General features: G+C 27.6%; 1 protein-coding gene across 5 annotated transcripts in view; it reads right to left on the bottom strand.

Annotated features, from left to right (window-relative positions):
- Nucleotides 1-7127, bottom strand: part of LOC108563051 (T-lymphocyte activation antigen CD86-like) — a 270481-nt gene extending 263354 nt beyond the window's left edge. For all 5 annotated transcript variants that reach the window (XM_017921604.1, XM_017921603.1, XM_017921606.1 and 2 more), the window contains exon 1: nt 6673-7127. In XM_017921604.1, the coding sequence (XP_017777093.1) occupies nt 6673-6721 (49 nt within the window). In that variant the 5' untranslated portion in view covers nt 6722-7127. The remainder of the gene's footprint in view (nt 1-6672) is intronic.
- Between the last annotated feature and the right edge of the window lie 8402 nt (nt 7128-15529).

The following is a 15529-nucleotide window of genomic DNA, read 5'->3' as shown; positions in this document are numbered from 1 at the left end:
GAATAATAGATTACATGAGAAATATTGGAAAGTACAAGAATATATTATTTTTTACATAATTGATTAGAAAAGTAAACAGTACGAAATATTTTGTATAATAAAATATTCATATTTCCATTGATATAATGATGATTAATAGATTTGTGTATCTCTTATATTGGTGATTTAGTATACACATAAAATGGATCTATAGTAAAATTACGACAACCGAAATCCCGTCAATCGAAATCCAGACTATATCAAAATCCCGACAACCATAATCCCGACTGTATCGCAATCCCGACAACCGAAATCCCGATTTTATCAAAATCCCGACTATATGACTAGGTTTCTAAATAATTTAAAAATGTAATTGTAGCAATTATAATAATAAAAGACACTGTTGGGATTTCGATACAGTTGGGATTTCGATATAGTCGGGATTTTGATTGTCGGGATTTCTATTGCCACGGACATAAAATATATAAAGTAATTATTTAATAATTGAATAGGGAAAATAAGATTATAGAGACAAAATCTATGTGCAGAAAGTTTAAGTAATTATGTAATAGTTCTATTGAAATGAGTTTAGGAAGTAAACATTTTTGATCTAATAAAAAAATATAATTAAATTTATAAAATGGCTTTGTAGTAAAACTTACTTATGTATGATCTTAAGTATAACTTATGTATAACTATAATTTTTTTAATGTAAGATTTGAATAAGTATCCACAGAAAATAAAGTAATTTAGTAATGGTTAAAAAAATAGAGAAGAGCACGTAGACTGTGCATACATAAATATCTTATTTTAAAATGCAAGAAATGAATAAGTATCCGTAGAAAGCTCGAGTAATTAAGTAATGGTTCCTTGAATAAAGATAGAAGTAAAAGAAAAAATCATGTATATATGAAAGAAGGAGAGACGGAAAGAGCTTCGAAGAAGAATGAGCGGTGTTTGCAGAATGCAAATGAGGAGATAAATAATGCATATCAAAATGCCTTCCGATGTTATTTTTGTATGCATTTGGAAGCAAAAGTTAGTGGATTTGTTCTGGCGTCGCAAAGGTCGAAGGTGATCTTTGCGTAACTGTAAAGTATAATTACTTTTGTTTGAATTTTCCGAGCGGCACACACACACACACACAAACAATAAACGAAAAACTCGTTTTTCCTTTCTTTCATTTTTTACTCTGTTTTCTTTTCTCATCTCGACCCGTTATTTTCATCCGCCCACGTCCCAAATTAACTTAATAAATTACGCAAAAAGTAAACATTCACTTCTCTCATTATTTCTTTCTTATTTTATATATATTTTTTGTTCTATACGCCGTCTCAATTTTTTTTTTGATTCTTGAGTTACGAGACAACTGGTTAAGGGATTCCCGGGAAATCTCGGGATTTAAGAAATTTGAACATTGAGGAAATGAAATCATGGCTGATTTCGAACAGCCCTCCACTGTCCAAGTCTCACTAATAGTTCACTATACATATCTCTTCGTAGATCATTATCGATTTTATTAACTTTTTTCATGAGAAAATTGATAATTACGTCAAATAGAATATTTGTTTCTTTCCATCGTTCGCTCATCAATTAATGCTTTTTTAACACATTTTTTTCCAAAATTCCCGGGAAATTTACCCGGGAATTCCCGGTTCAGCAACATTAGTACGCAAATTTCAGTAACATCTTCTGCAGACGGCGTTTGCAGTGATGATGAACCCCTATATATAACATAAATTATTCGCAAACCCTAATGGTCCCAATAAAGTGGGGATGAGGTGGCGGTTGAGGTCGCAGAGCAAAACACTCGGTAATTAAATCTTTTCCTGTGGGGGTGAAAACAAAAACCTGAGGGACCGACCGATACGAATGGATGCCCACTTTAATCTTGATGTCATTTTGATTCCGCCTCCAAACTAATTAAGAGAATTACCATTAAAAACTACTCCCCCGGAATCGCTTCCTCGTTTATTCATGATTTATGGCGTTTAGTGGGCTGCAACTACAACCTCATCCAACTCGTGCAGAGTATTTTTTCTCTTTATATCTTCAGCTTTTGGTTTTGTTGGCCATCATCATCATCCGCCCTATATGGAAATGCGTATTCGGTTTAAAAACGTTCATCCATCATCCCTGCCTCCCTCGCCCTGCTCCTCGAGGATGGATCGGATATAAAGTCCCTCTCTGCCTTCGTATGATAAATTCAGTAAATGTTGAGTGAACACACGGCGGCGCCCAGGACTTTCGAGGAGCAGGATTATTTGACCATCCTGGAATAATCGTGATCTATTGCCGAAGGACGTGCCGAGCCAAACGCCCTGTCAATCTCGGTAGACGGGAGCGATTTTTACGCATTTTCCGAAACAAACCGCACCGGCTTTTCCGGTAATTGAAACTTAGTGAAGTTGCAACGAAACACGTCGGATCTGGTTTACTGTAAATTCTACGATATTGAAAAAGTTCCTTTTTCTCATCGGAAACAATTTATTACTTTCTTTCACAATATTTATTAAAATTATTAATTGATTGTTTTAATTATAATCATATTATAATCGAAACAAACATAATCTGTATTCATGATCATAAATATATCTAAATCTATAAAAAATCTAATACAAAATAATTTAAAAAAATGCTTCAGAATGACCCACCTGATATTTGTTTTCATTCGCATACTATTGTAATTTAATTATGTGTCTTGACCTTTTAGCTATTCCAATATATAGTAGTGCGCATTCCAGCAAGAGCATAGTAATAGCGTCAAGAGGATTTTATTGTAGTGTATTTCGGGTCAAAGTGACCCATATATAGCAAATACGTTGTCATCAACATTTGGATTTCAAATTGGAATAACTTTGGTTTCATACTGTTTTGAGCAATAAAGTCAGTTTTAAATGATGACAAACTCATTAAATAATAAGTATTAACCCGTTTTTGTTGTAAAAATATAATAATTTATTCTATTTCTGTTAATATTTCTTAATCGGGTCATTTTGACCAATAGGTAGTACTTGCGTTTTATTTATTTGTCCGTATTAGTTACGAGTTCAAATAAAACTTAAAATTCCTTTTTTTTTTTGTAAGAACTATACTTGATTACTTTTATGATTGGTTCAATCACTACGAATGTATTATATTATTTAACATATTTATATCATTATAATCGTACTATAAAATGTAATCATTTTTAAATATTTCAATAAACAGAACTATGGATAAAAGTAATTTAAATTGTTCGATTTTACTCGTATTTTTCAATATAGAAAAATTTCTGTTAATATATATAAATATTAAATTAAATTGACAGAGTAAAAAATGAAGGAAATGGTTTTATTAACCGAAGGAAACAAGACGGATTTTCTTTGTGCACGAAAATTGTGCCGCGAGAGCTCTATTATACTTTACTGTGATTTTACTGTTTCTTTTTTTTTGGTATGTTTATTTTTGCTCTCAACAGTCAACTCTGTACTTGCATTTTTATTTGTTGTTTTTTTACTAATCTTTGTTGGAAGAGTTCGGAGGGCAATGGAAGAAAAGGGGACACGGGATGTTTGTTTTCCGATGCGAAGAAAGTATCCATCAAGGATAATTAGAACTGTTTTTGAATGGCACGAAGCCTTTAGTCCCTACTCTCTCTCTTAACTGGCGTTGGTGGAGGAGAAGGAGAAAAAGGACGAGGAAGTTGAGGAAGGCCTCACTGAAAAGAGGATGCAACGTTTTAAGGACAAAAGGCCGCAGATGATGTTCCAGTTCCGACGGAAACCGATCTCAGACTCCTCACAAAAACAGAAGACAATGAGCTCAGCATTATTCTCCGCCGGTTCTCTCTATATAAACAACACACACGTATATATATATAGATATAACGTCGATGCATGAACCATATATACCCAGTTTAATCCCCATTTCTTTTAGATTTAATCAATAAGATTTTATATATTTCAAAATATATTTTATTATTAATAATTCACAAATTAATTACCTTCCAAAAACATTCACCATAAAATAAGCATAAATATAACTTTTTTTTACTTTTCTGGGTTTAATATACTTCATGATATCATTTTTCTTAAACTAAACTAAACATATTCAATATTTGTCTTTATATCAATTCAAATCTTCTATATTAACCCGACACATCCACCATGAAACAACAATAAGAAAACAACTTTTCAATTGTTATTTTATTTATATTTAGCGGTTTGATATGTTTCATACTATAATTTTCATTAATACTATACAAATTTAACTCAAAATGTGAAATATTTGTCTTTAAATTAATCCAAATCTTCTATATTAACCACATCCACCATTAAATTAGGTTTTTTCCCATTTCTTTTATATTGTCAATACAATTTTATATATTTGAAAATATATTTTATTATTAATAATTCACAAATTCAACTCAAAATATTAATAATTACCTTCCAAAAGTATTATTTCCAAAAACATCCACCATAAGCATAAATATAACTTTTTTTTAGTTTTCTGGGTTTATTGTAATTCATGATATCATTTTTCTTAAGCTAAACTAAAAATATTCAATATTTGCCTTTATATCAATTCAAATCTTCTATATTAACCCGGCACATCCACCATGAAACAACAATAAAAACACAACTTTTCAATTTTTATTTTATTTATATTTCGCGGTTTGATATGTTTCCTACTATCATTTTCATTAATACTATACAAATTTAGCTCAAAATATGGAATAGTTGCCTTTCAATTAATCCAAATCTTCTATATAAATCACATCCACAATAAAACTTTTATTTTTTGCTATTGGCTATTCAATGTATTTAATAATATCATTTTTGTTAATAATTTACAAATTGAGCTAAAAATATTCAATATTTACCTTTAAATTCATTAAAATCCTTTATATCTAAAACAACAAGAAAGATTGTACATTTTTGTTTTCTATAAAGTAGAATTTTCATATTTTTCACAAAAAAATAATCAAAAAAATCAACATTTTTTCTTTTATTCATCGAAATTTTGCCTTTAATATAAGCATTGATTTACTACATTTACCCAGCGCATCCATCATCAAACAACCATTGAACTTTTACATTTTTTTTGTTGTTTTGTCATCATTATTAAAGACATCACTCCAAAATTTTTAGCTCCAACCCCAGTGACCTAAACTACATACCATAGCTTTTTTTCAGTTCAGTTCTCTATTATTTTATATCCTGCTCTGTTCTGTTGTTTTGTTTTATTTTGTTTCATCTTGTATTTTTGTCCTACTATTAGTTCTGGTTTGTATGTTTCGCTCTATTCTGCCCTGTTCATTTGTGTTTTTATTCTATTTTGTCTCATCCTGTATTTTTGTTATACTATTATTTCTATTTTTTGTATCAAACTGTAAACCTCTGAATGCGCAAGAGGCTAAAGCTCATACCGATCTCCAATAATATGTAAGCTATTATAATATTAATAAAGTGTATTAAATCCGAATCATTATACAAATTTAACAACAAATAGAATGTTTATCAAAATTTTAAATTTGCACACAAACTTAAAGTGTTAAAACACAATTTTTCCACCTAATTTTAACTTATATAGTACAATTAAATTACAATGTTCATTGAACCCATAACATTAAAATTTGGTATTGAATGAACATATAATGAATAAATATAACAAAAAAATTACGTATACAAAAAGCTATTGACCACTCTATTTTAACTTATTTACTACATTATATAATAATCAACTTTTTTCTATTATACAATATACAAATGAATTGTATATTGCAATTTACAATGTGAATTAAAGTCACAAAATTAAAATTTGTATTGAATGAAAATGTATTGTATAAATATAACAAAAAAATACGTATGCAAAAAGCTATTGACCATAGTTTTTCAACTCAATTTTAATTTATTTACTACATTATATAATAATCACCTATTTTCTTTTATTTTATATACAAATTAACTTTAAATTACAATTTAAAATATTCATTAAAGCCACCAAATTAAAATATGTATTGAATGAAAATATATTGTAACTTATTTTCTATATTACATAATAAACATTTTTTTTTGTATATATATAAAACGCCGTTCGTTATAGAATCAAAACAATTTTACAAATTTATTAATTAAAAAAACATATTAAACTATTATGTATGGAGCAGAAAATCTACAGTAAATAACTCTTTGTATGTATATAGGAACAATAAATTATGTTTGTTAAAATTCTTCTATTTTATACTTTTATATATGTATTAATTTTTATATTATAATAAATATAATTTAATAGTGATGATCCAAAATGCATGTACTTGTTATAACAATAGTTTCAAAAGCTAAAGTCTATTGTCTGCTTCGAAGCTTGTATTAATCGTTGATGTTTACATTTACATTCGCTATTCCGCTTTGCTTCTAATTAGTTTTACGGTATGAATTGTAGTTAATTTATATAAAAAGCAACTTTTAATTAGGTACCGACTGCTCCGGAATTTAATTGGATATTATCAATTTATAAATTACGCAAAAGAATGAAAGAGACTGGAAAAACAGTGAAGAGAGAGAGATGTAACGTAATTAGTTTTTCCACCTCGGGCGATGAAACAAGTTATTCCATGAAACAATATGATTCATTATTTCATCCCTTGAAAAATCGCTTCGTTTTATATAGAAAGGGAATAATTTGTAATATTTTTGTTACAATTCTTACCTGGATGTGAGCAGTAGCTGAGACACAACATAAAAATCCAGAACGCCATGGCTTATGAATGTATTATGCAGATGTATATACGCTGCGTGGATTGCTGTACGATGCTGATGGTATATATAATACTTTTTTTTAATAACAAATTTCACACGATCACATTTTTTCGAACATTCAAAAAACAATCACTGTGCCGCACAATTTCAAGTATTTCCAATCACTTTGCAACATGTTCCTTTCAGATTTCCAATTGAAAAAAGTAAATTTAAAACTCAGTTGTAAATTTGATTTGTATTTTTTTTTGTTGTTGTTGTTGATTTGAAGAGCGCGTCTGAAAACGTCGTCTGAAAGTTTTGAGGTCGTGAAGCTCTCGCGCGGTCTTATTTTAAAAACATTTTCGTACGCTCGGAGGACTGAAACGCGGCTGAAATACAGAAGGGATTTGCTAGCTGTGCGCGCGTTTAGCGCCACCCTGAAAGTGACGGGGACCTGCTGAAGCGGCTTCAGCGAGTGCGCAGATTACCGAATCTATACTCAACCATAAGTAAAAGCCGTGTGCGAAGGGTGAACGAGACGTGAGAGAGAGAGTTAAAAGAGGAAATAAGAAAGTTGAAAAAAAAAAATATAAATAGAAGGAAATAATATACAGTCTATTGTGACAAATGAATTAGCGAATGAACTGAAGTTATCTCAAACATGTCACTTCAGTGGAAGCCGAACGGATTCCGCATGGTCGGTGTTTCAGTTCCGATTCGTGAATTTATACACAGCGTCGCATAAATATGAACTGCCTCGACTCTTTTTTTTTAATGATGATCCCCTTTAATGGGGATTTTCCTCCGATATTAACGCCTCCTGATTAATTGATCATTCGCTCTTTAAACTTCCGCAACTCGATCAAATCCATCAAGCCGGAATCATCCCTTCTAATTAACAACGGAAGAAACCACAAGATTCATAACAAAGCAATCTCAATACTAAATACATTTACAGTTTTAGTATCTATTTAAACAGTATGGTTATTTCATTTCAACGTACTTTTGCAGCAATTAACTTTTTGTTTTATTATTGTTATTGTATCAAGAGGATTTGTTTTTTTTTATTTTGGCAATAAAGATTGTTATTAGTAATAACCTTATAAATAATTTGGATCTAAAATTACATGACTTTTCAAAAATAGCGCCGTAACATAATTGCGACAATTAAAGCGCACAGGACAAAAGCACGCAGCAAAACATCCACGTCAACTACACGAGAATTATTACTATGTATTTCTTAAATACATCCAAAACCAAACTCCCCGAATCTAAGGCACTAGATGTATGTAGTTTTTGTTGTTGCGCCCTTTCGAATACGAGCTTTTGTCGGCACGCTGTAGTCTAGTCACCTTTAATAAGAAAACATGTATAAGTGTATGTGAAACAAATCTCAAGAATAATTTAATTAAAGAATATCGTCATATTTTTATAATAAACTTACATAGAAAAATATGGTTATTTCAGTAATTTCTTCGATTTTTATTCCCTTAAACTTCCTACAAATGGTCAATAAAAAACCAAGAAATAAATAAATTTTAAAGTTATATGATTTGGTTTTATAATTACAGTAATTTTTTTATACAATTTTATACAATTTTTTTTATACAATTGTCAATAAATATATTTTCAATAACTTACTATAAAAATATACTTACTTGAGTGATTTCTTATAAAAACATTTCATTTGCAAATTCTCTTTTATACAATTAAAGACAAAACTAAATAACACAGGAAAAAATGATTCATTTAGTAAATTTCTTATAAAAAACTATACCTTTTATCAATTTAAAATAATAGTCAATAAGAAAGATATGAACTTTAATACAATTTCTTAGTAAATATATACACAATTTGAATAAAAAAGATGAAGTTGATTACAGTTATTTCTTTATTGTTCTTGTAATAAAGGATATCGTTTTTAAACTTTCATAATTTTTAAATAGTAAAACCGAAAAACATTACTAGAATACAAGAATGTTTGCATTTATTTCTTAAAATTTTGCAACAAAAACGATATTTTCTTAACATCAGTAAAATGAAAGTATATTAATGTGTAAAAACATATCAACATTAATATAATTGATAACTATTTTCCAAAAACAAAAAAAAATATTTGATTTATAAATTATTTTACAATTACTTTTAAACTGTAAATTTTCATAGCACGATTCTGAATCCTGCATTTTACGAGTGAACTATATTTGAAAACTAAGAGGATTATTCGAATAATATTGTTTATGTATTAAAATTTAAAGCAAATCATCTAAAAAAATATAAATTTATTCTTGAAAATAATAATTACACAATGTAACTGAGTTGTAGGTTAATTCAAAAATGTAGTAGAAAATGAGTTACTAAAACCCCAAAGCCATTGAAAGGAATTAAGGCTGTTTTAGTTAATTGAGTAATCCAAGTAATCGTCGTTTTTTTATACACGTTCTATTTTATTTTGTATGTTTCTTTGTTTGCATTCTCTTTTAATATCCATGCTACAATTGTTATTTTTACAATTATACCTTGTAATTTGGCTTTGCGCCCTTTTTACGTTTATATGCAACAGGATAAGTGTACGAGCTCAGTTAGTGAGAGCGAGGGGCCACCCCCAAAGTTAATTACCTTTCGGACATTAAGGTCTGTTGCCTGAACAGACGTTTCTGTTTTGCCTGGCCTAAAGCTGTACAGCACCCTCGAATTCCTCCTCTGCATACCTAACCTAACCTACTCCACCTACACACACACACCCCTTCAGAAACAAGGGCGAAATTATAATTTTCTACATTGCCTTAATTCCGCTGAAATTTTCTCACTTCCACATGTATCCTAGACTATTAAGTGTAACAGAACCCTTGATTCCAGTTAGTAAAATACATGGAGATGTTCAAGTCCCTGTTAATTATATAAATAACGTAAATTGTAAATGTTTTAGACGAAATTATTGATGTTTTTTTTTTATAATTTACCATCTCCAAAAGACTAGTGGCTCCTCGCTAAGAAGTTATATTTGATGACCTACAAAGTGGCCATGCACAGTTTTATGTATAAGAGCTTGGGCGGATATATCCGCCGCTTGTCCGAAAATTGATTAAACTTACTTTCAATTTAAAAAATATATATTTCACAACATTTATCAAAATAAATAAGATTACAACATGTAATATTTTCACTAATAAGTAATGGAACATGAAGTAATTGAAGTGAATTTGTTTTAACAGAGTATACTTTTAATATCAATTTCTAGCTGTGAATTTACAATTGTGCAACTAATGAAAATATAAATAAAAGTGGAGCAAAACGCAAAAAAACAAAGCCAAAAAAAAAAATATACATAAAAAACTACCCTCACTAAAGCTAGTTTATTTTTTCGAAAATTTTGCGTTCACTCCAATGTTTGTAATTTTAATTTGTGCACTACTCTCTCACTATTCGCCCGACGTGTATTCAATATGTATTTCATTTGAAAAAATACTCAGGTTTTGTGCACGAGAGAACTCATTGTGTGCATATTCATATGCCCTTTTTTTCTGTTATTATTGTTGTTGTTTTCAACTACACTTTTTTTTTTCCACTTATTGTTTTCAGTACGTTTTGGTATCATTTTCCAATTGAATCACATGTTACGCTCAAATCTATATTTGAACGTAGATTCATTTATAATTGATTTTCTCAAGAGTACATTAATATTAGGTAAATTAAATTGTAAGAAGCTTTCATTCATTTTTTACAATTTTTTTCGTTTTTGCAAGGAATAAGAAAGATAATTACGAACGGAATTGTTTCTTTTTTTTGTGTTTGCCGGAACGAATCCGGAAAAGACGATTCCCCGTTTTAATTTCACCCCAAATTTGCTGCGATCCCCTACGAATTGACGAGGGAAGGAGGGTGGTTTTAGGGGATGAAAGGAAGAGAAAAGTGGCGGAAGTGGCCTTTGTTTCTTCCATTAAAAATAAATTTCATGTCGTGTACATTTACTTTTTATTTATTTAAAAGAAATTGAATATTAGAGCAAAGAGAAATATGTATAGAAAAAAAAAATGAATTTAATTCTAAAGCAATCAAAAAATCTCTGTAATATTATTTATTCTTTCTAAAGATTACATAAATATAATTATGTAACATTTATAATTCAATAAATTGAAACGAAACCAAAAAAAATCATTGAGTATATCAATTTTAATCCAGATGGGTCAGAGTGACTAGTTAGAAGGTCACTCCATTATTATCCGGTGAATTTTTCAGTAGGAACTAAGCAGTCACGGCGAAAGGTAATTATTTTATTGTAGAGTGTATTTTGGGTCAAAATGACCCACCTACTTTCTAATACTTCTGACAGTATGCACCACACTTGAGCAATTAAATCTGTTTTCAATGATGTTAAATTCATTAAATAATACTTAATAAAAGGGTTATTTTGACCCATAGGTAGTATTTGCGTTTTATTTGTCTGTAGTGTTATTTGTTACAGGTTACATAGTAATGAACTCAGTAATGATTTATCATTTATATAGGTCAAAATGACCCATCTACGTTCTAGTATTTCTGAGAGTATGCACTACACTAAAAATCTAAAAATCTAGATTGTTTTAAGCAATAAATGTGTTTGAAATGATGTTAAGTTCATTAAATAATAAGAAATAATCAATAGTATGTTCTAGTTTTAAAATACTTAATAAAAGGGTCATAGGTTAATAGGTTACCTATAGTAATGAACTCAGTAATAATTTATCATTTATATAACAAAACTGTTGAATAAAATCGAAATTTAAAAATTCTAATTTTACAATTTTTTATTAATAAATTTTCAATATTTTCGATATTTATAAATTTGAAAAAAAAACATATCGATATGTAACAGAACTATATGAAAGAATAAAACACAGATTGAAAAACTCAATTTTTTTGAGTTTTTTTTTAAATATTTTCATTTATTCTGAGATCTATTGATTTGAAAAAAAAAACAATAATTACTACATGAAATAATAATGTAATTGTAATGAAACCAAAAAAAAATTAATGAAATAAAAAAAAACTCAAATATATTTACTGAAAAACTACAAATTTTAGCAAACGCAATAAAAATGTAAGTAATATTAATGAAATATTAACAGAGTAATTGAAAATGAGAGGGAAAGTAAGTGGAACGAGTTAAATTAAATAAAACGTCCTAAGCAAATAGCTGTTAGATAAAGTTTCAGTTTGTCAGCTCTTTCGGAGGACTCGTTTAACCGATCTGCCAAAACCTTGAACCCATTTCTCTCGATTTAGTTTGTTTTTTTCGTTCGTTCTGGCCTTCCACAACCGCAGAACGGTTCGACCTAGACGCACGTCATCTGAACGCTGTCGTATTGATGCAAATAACACACAAACAAAAAATAACAAACAAAACGTTTGAATTATCTGCTTTACCGATGTATTGATTTACACTGAAATTGAATAGTTATATATAAAAAAACGTTGATAGACATTTATAGTGGGTGGATTTTTCAATTTTAATCATTTAATACGTGTATTAAGTTAACTCGTAACTGATACTATCACTAATTTGACCTTTTCACTTTTATAAATCTAAATTTCGCGGTCATTGCTTCGATATCATTGCTTCCATTAAAGTCAATCAGCAATAATGTAAACGTGTAAGTTGTTAAGACTTTATAACATTTCGTTCCATCCGGGTCAATTTGACCGTAAATCTATAAAGAAGGATATAAAAGCTTCGAATTGTTGCATAATTAGCCATAAATTTGTTTTTTCTTATAATACTCAAGACATATTTGCAGTGAATGTATTTGATTTAAAGCTTTTCTAATTTTGTATATGATATGTTTATGTATATTCGTCAAAAAAATTATATAAGTTTAAAGGTTTGCTTTTTCCTTTTTTTTCTTAAATTAAAGTTGTAGTTTTGTATGTCTTAAACAATAATTGTTTCAAGGTAAAGTTTTAGATTGTTGTACTTTTATACCGTAAATAATGAACTATTTATGTAGCTGGTCAATTTATCCTGATTGTAGTGTGAGCGTATCTAAACGAGTTTGAAAGATTGTTGAAAAGTTGAACTTTTTGTTTAATATTAATAAATTTCCATGAGTCATATGAAATTATAGTACATGAAACTAACGTATTTTTTTTCTATATTCCTTTCATGCATTTTTTTCCCTAATGAGTTGTAATGAATGTTTCATTATTTACTTTTTCTACATTATTTTACCTAATGATTTCCAATGGAACTATTCAATTATATGTAAAAATATGAATTAATTTGAGTGAAAACTTCTCTGAAAATACGTAAAAACGTATGGAATGGAATATTTCAAATATATGAAATAATAGTAATTATTTTTATTGACATTTTAACTTTTTTTAACTTAACTAATGATTCGAAAAAAATTTAATAACTGAAATTTTTCAATTGATTAGTTTTTTTTAATGATTGTTAATTGAATTGTCGTTTTGTTCAGAATGATCGAATGTTTAATAACTAACAACTTAATTGTCCATACAAACTATGAAGTATCGAATTGATGTATGTCATTATATTTACGGCCGTTAATTAACTCCATCATATTTGTGTAGAGGATAAAACGTGAATGTTATCATAATTGACCGACGTCCAGTTTTATCGCCCATATTCAAATAATTATTAACAACAAATAAAATACGTGTATATATGAAAATTTGTTTATTTAACTATTTTATAATAATATTTTTCATTTACATTTTTCTCTTATGTATATTATTTTTTACCATTTTTAGTTGATTTCTAATACATCTTATGCTTTACTATAATTGCTAAATATCTTTCAAAGTTTACTATATTTTTTCATATTTATCAAAGTTTTTATAAGCAAAACTTTATCTACAATTTGTTATTATTTGTATTATTCTTTTATTTTATACGTTTCTATAAGAAAAAATGTTTCTATATTTCTATTATTTTTAAAATTTCTGCTGTTTCTACATTTTTTTATTATTAGTATTATTATTTTATACGATTTTTCACTGATTCTGTAATTTCACTATATCTGCATTTTCTATATTCTTTACTACAATTTCTTTATATTTTTCAAAGTTTTTATACAAAAAAATGTTTCTACAAGTTTTCATTATAATATTTGTATTATCTTTTCTATTTTGTACGATTTTCTAATGATTTTTTAATTTTATGTTTTTTCACTACATCTGCTTTATATATTTAAAAGTACACCTAACAATCGTTGTACAATGTATTTTTTTAAACAGTTTAATCGTTTTATATGCGTTTTTTTGTATACTTTTCAATTTACACGGTTATGAATAGATTTATACGGTAACTTATAAATCTATTCCTATTTCTTTTATCTCTTCTAAAAATAAACTATTTAAACATTAATTAATGAGAAGAATACAATAAATTGTAATAAACCAAACATGTTCATCAATAAATATAATTATTTGCATTTATTATAAAATGTCTATACATAAATTAAAACGATTTTAATTTAAATATTTCATCGAATGAAAACAGGCGTAATTTGATAACGCAATATCATAATTAATTTCATTGCTAAAACTAATATTTGATTTTTCAATTCGCTGATTTTAAACGTTTACCTTCCTCATTTGCATCAACCACCCCCCAAAATCCCATTATTTATATTTGCTTAATTGAATTGCATTTATTTAATTTAAATTTTAACGTTTGCCCCATTTTTTCCATATCAGTAAAACACATACTGCATAATAAGTAATTAGTTAAATTCAAATATAGGTTAAACAATTGCTATTCATTAATTATAATTAAAGTATTCTTTAATGTTCTGTTGAATCAATATTTTATTCATCGATCTACACAAAGTTTATTTTATTTACCAAACATTTTGTACATAAAATGGATCAAAGTTTGTTTTTTAATTGTTCTTTTATAGTTAACTTTAATAAAATACATTGAAATGCCGCAAATTTGAAAATTTAATGTGTTAAATTTAATATAATCCATGATAATAAAATTATGAAATTCGAACAAATATTAGTGAATAATTAGAAGTAAATCGATAAAATTCATTAAAATAACAAATAGTTTAGTTTAGGTCGCTTATATCAAAAGTACATAGTTTTATCACAAATATTTCGGTTGTCGAACATAACATGTTAGTAAATGTTCGTAAACCGAAATAATTTTACACTTAGGAATCGAGGCACAATGTATCTAATATATGCTGAAAAAAGATAAGTTATTTAAACTTTTAGAACATATTTTTTGTTTAAAATCGTCAAAAACATCGAAAATTTATAAACAATATAAAACATAAATAGATGAAAATTTAACTTCACATTGCCTTGTTGTTTAGATTTATGTTCGTGAACCGAATTTTTGAGATTCCACTAAATATTAACTTAATATTAGCTTCCATTTATTTCCTGCGTAAAATTTTATACTACAACAAACAAAAATTTATCAAATTTTAATCAATATTGTATTAATTCCAGAATATATTACAAAAATTATAAAATTATATAAAATAAACATAATATAAGAAAAAAATACATAGAGACAAACATGTATATAAAAACAATAAAAATTAATCAAATTCAGAATTTATTGAAACAATTTTTTATTTTGGAATTTTACTGATTCAATAAATATTATTATTTAAACACAATATTAAAAAAAAATGTAAAAAGACACACATTTAATTTCACTTTACCTTTTTTTGTTTTTTTTTTTTGTTCGAGAACCGAATATTAAAGATTCCACTGTATATTAACTTCATATTAGCTTTTATTTTAATTCCTGTACAAATTTGTATACAAAAGCAAGGAAAATTAATCAAATTTTTAAACATTATTAT

This window comes from Nicrophorus vespilloides, unplaced genomic scaffold (genome assembly GCF_001412225.1).
Source record: "Nicrophorus vespilloides isolate i.1.1-1 unplaced genomic scaffold, Nicve_v1.0, whole genome shotgun sequence".
Lineage (NCBI taxonomy): Eukaryota > Metazoa > Arthropoda > Insecta > Coleoptera > Silphidae > Nicrophorus > Nicrophorus vespilloides.
The sequence above is the reverse complement of the archived record's forward strand: the minus strand, read 5'-3'. Positions and strand labels throughout refer to the sequence as shown.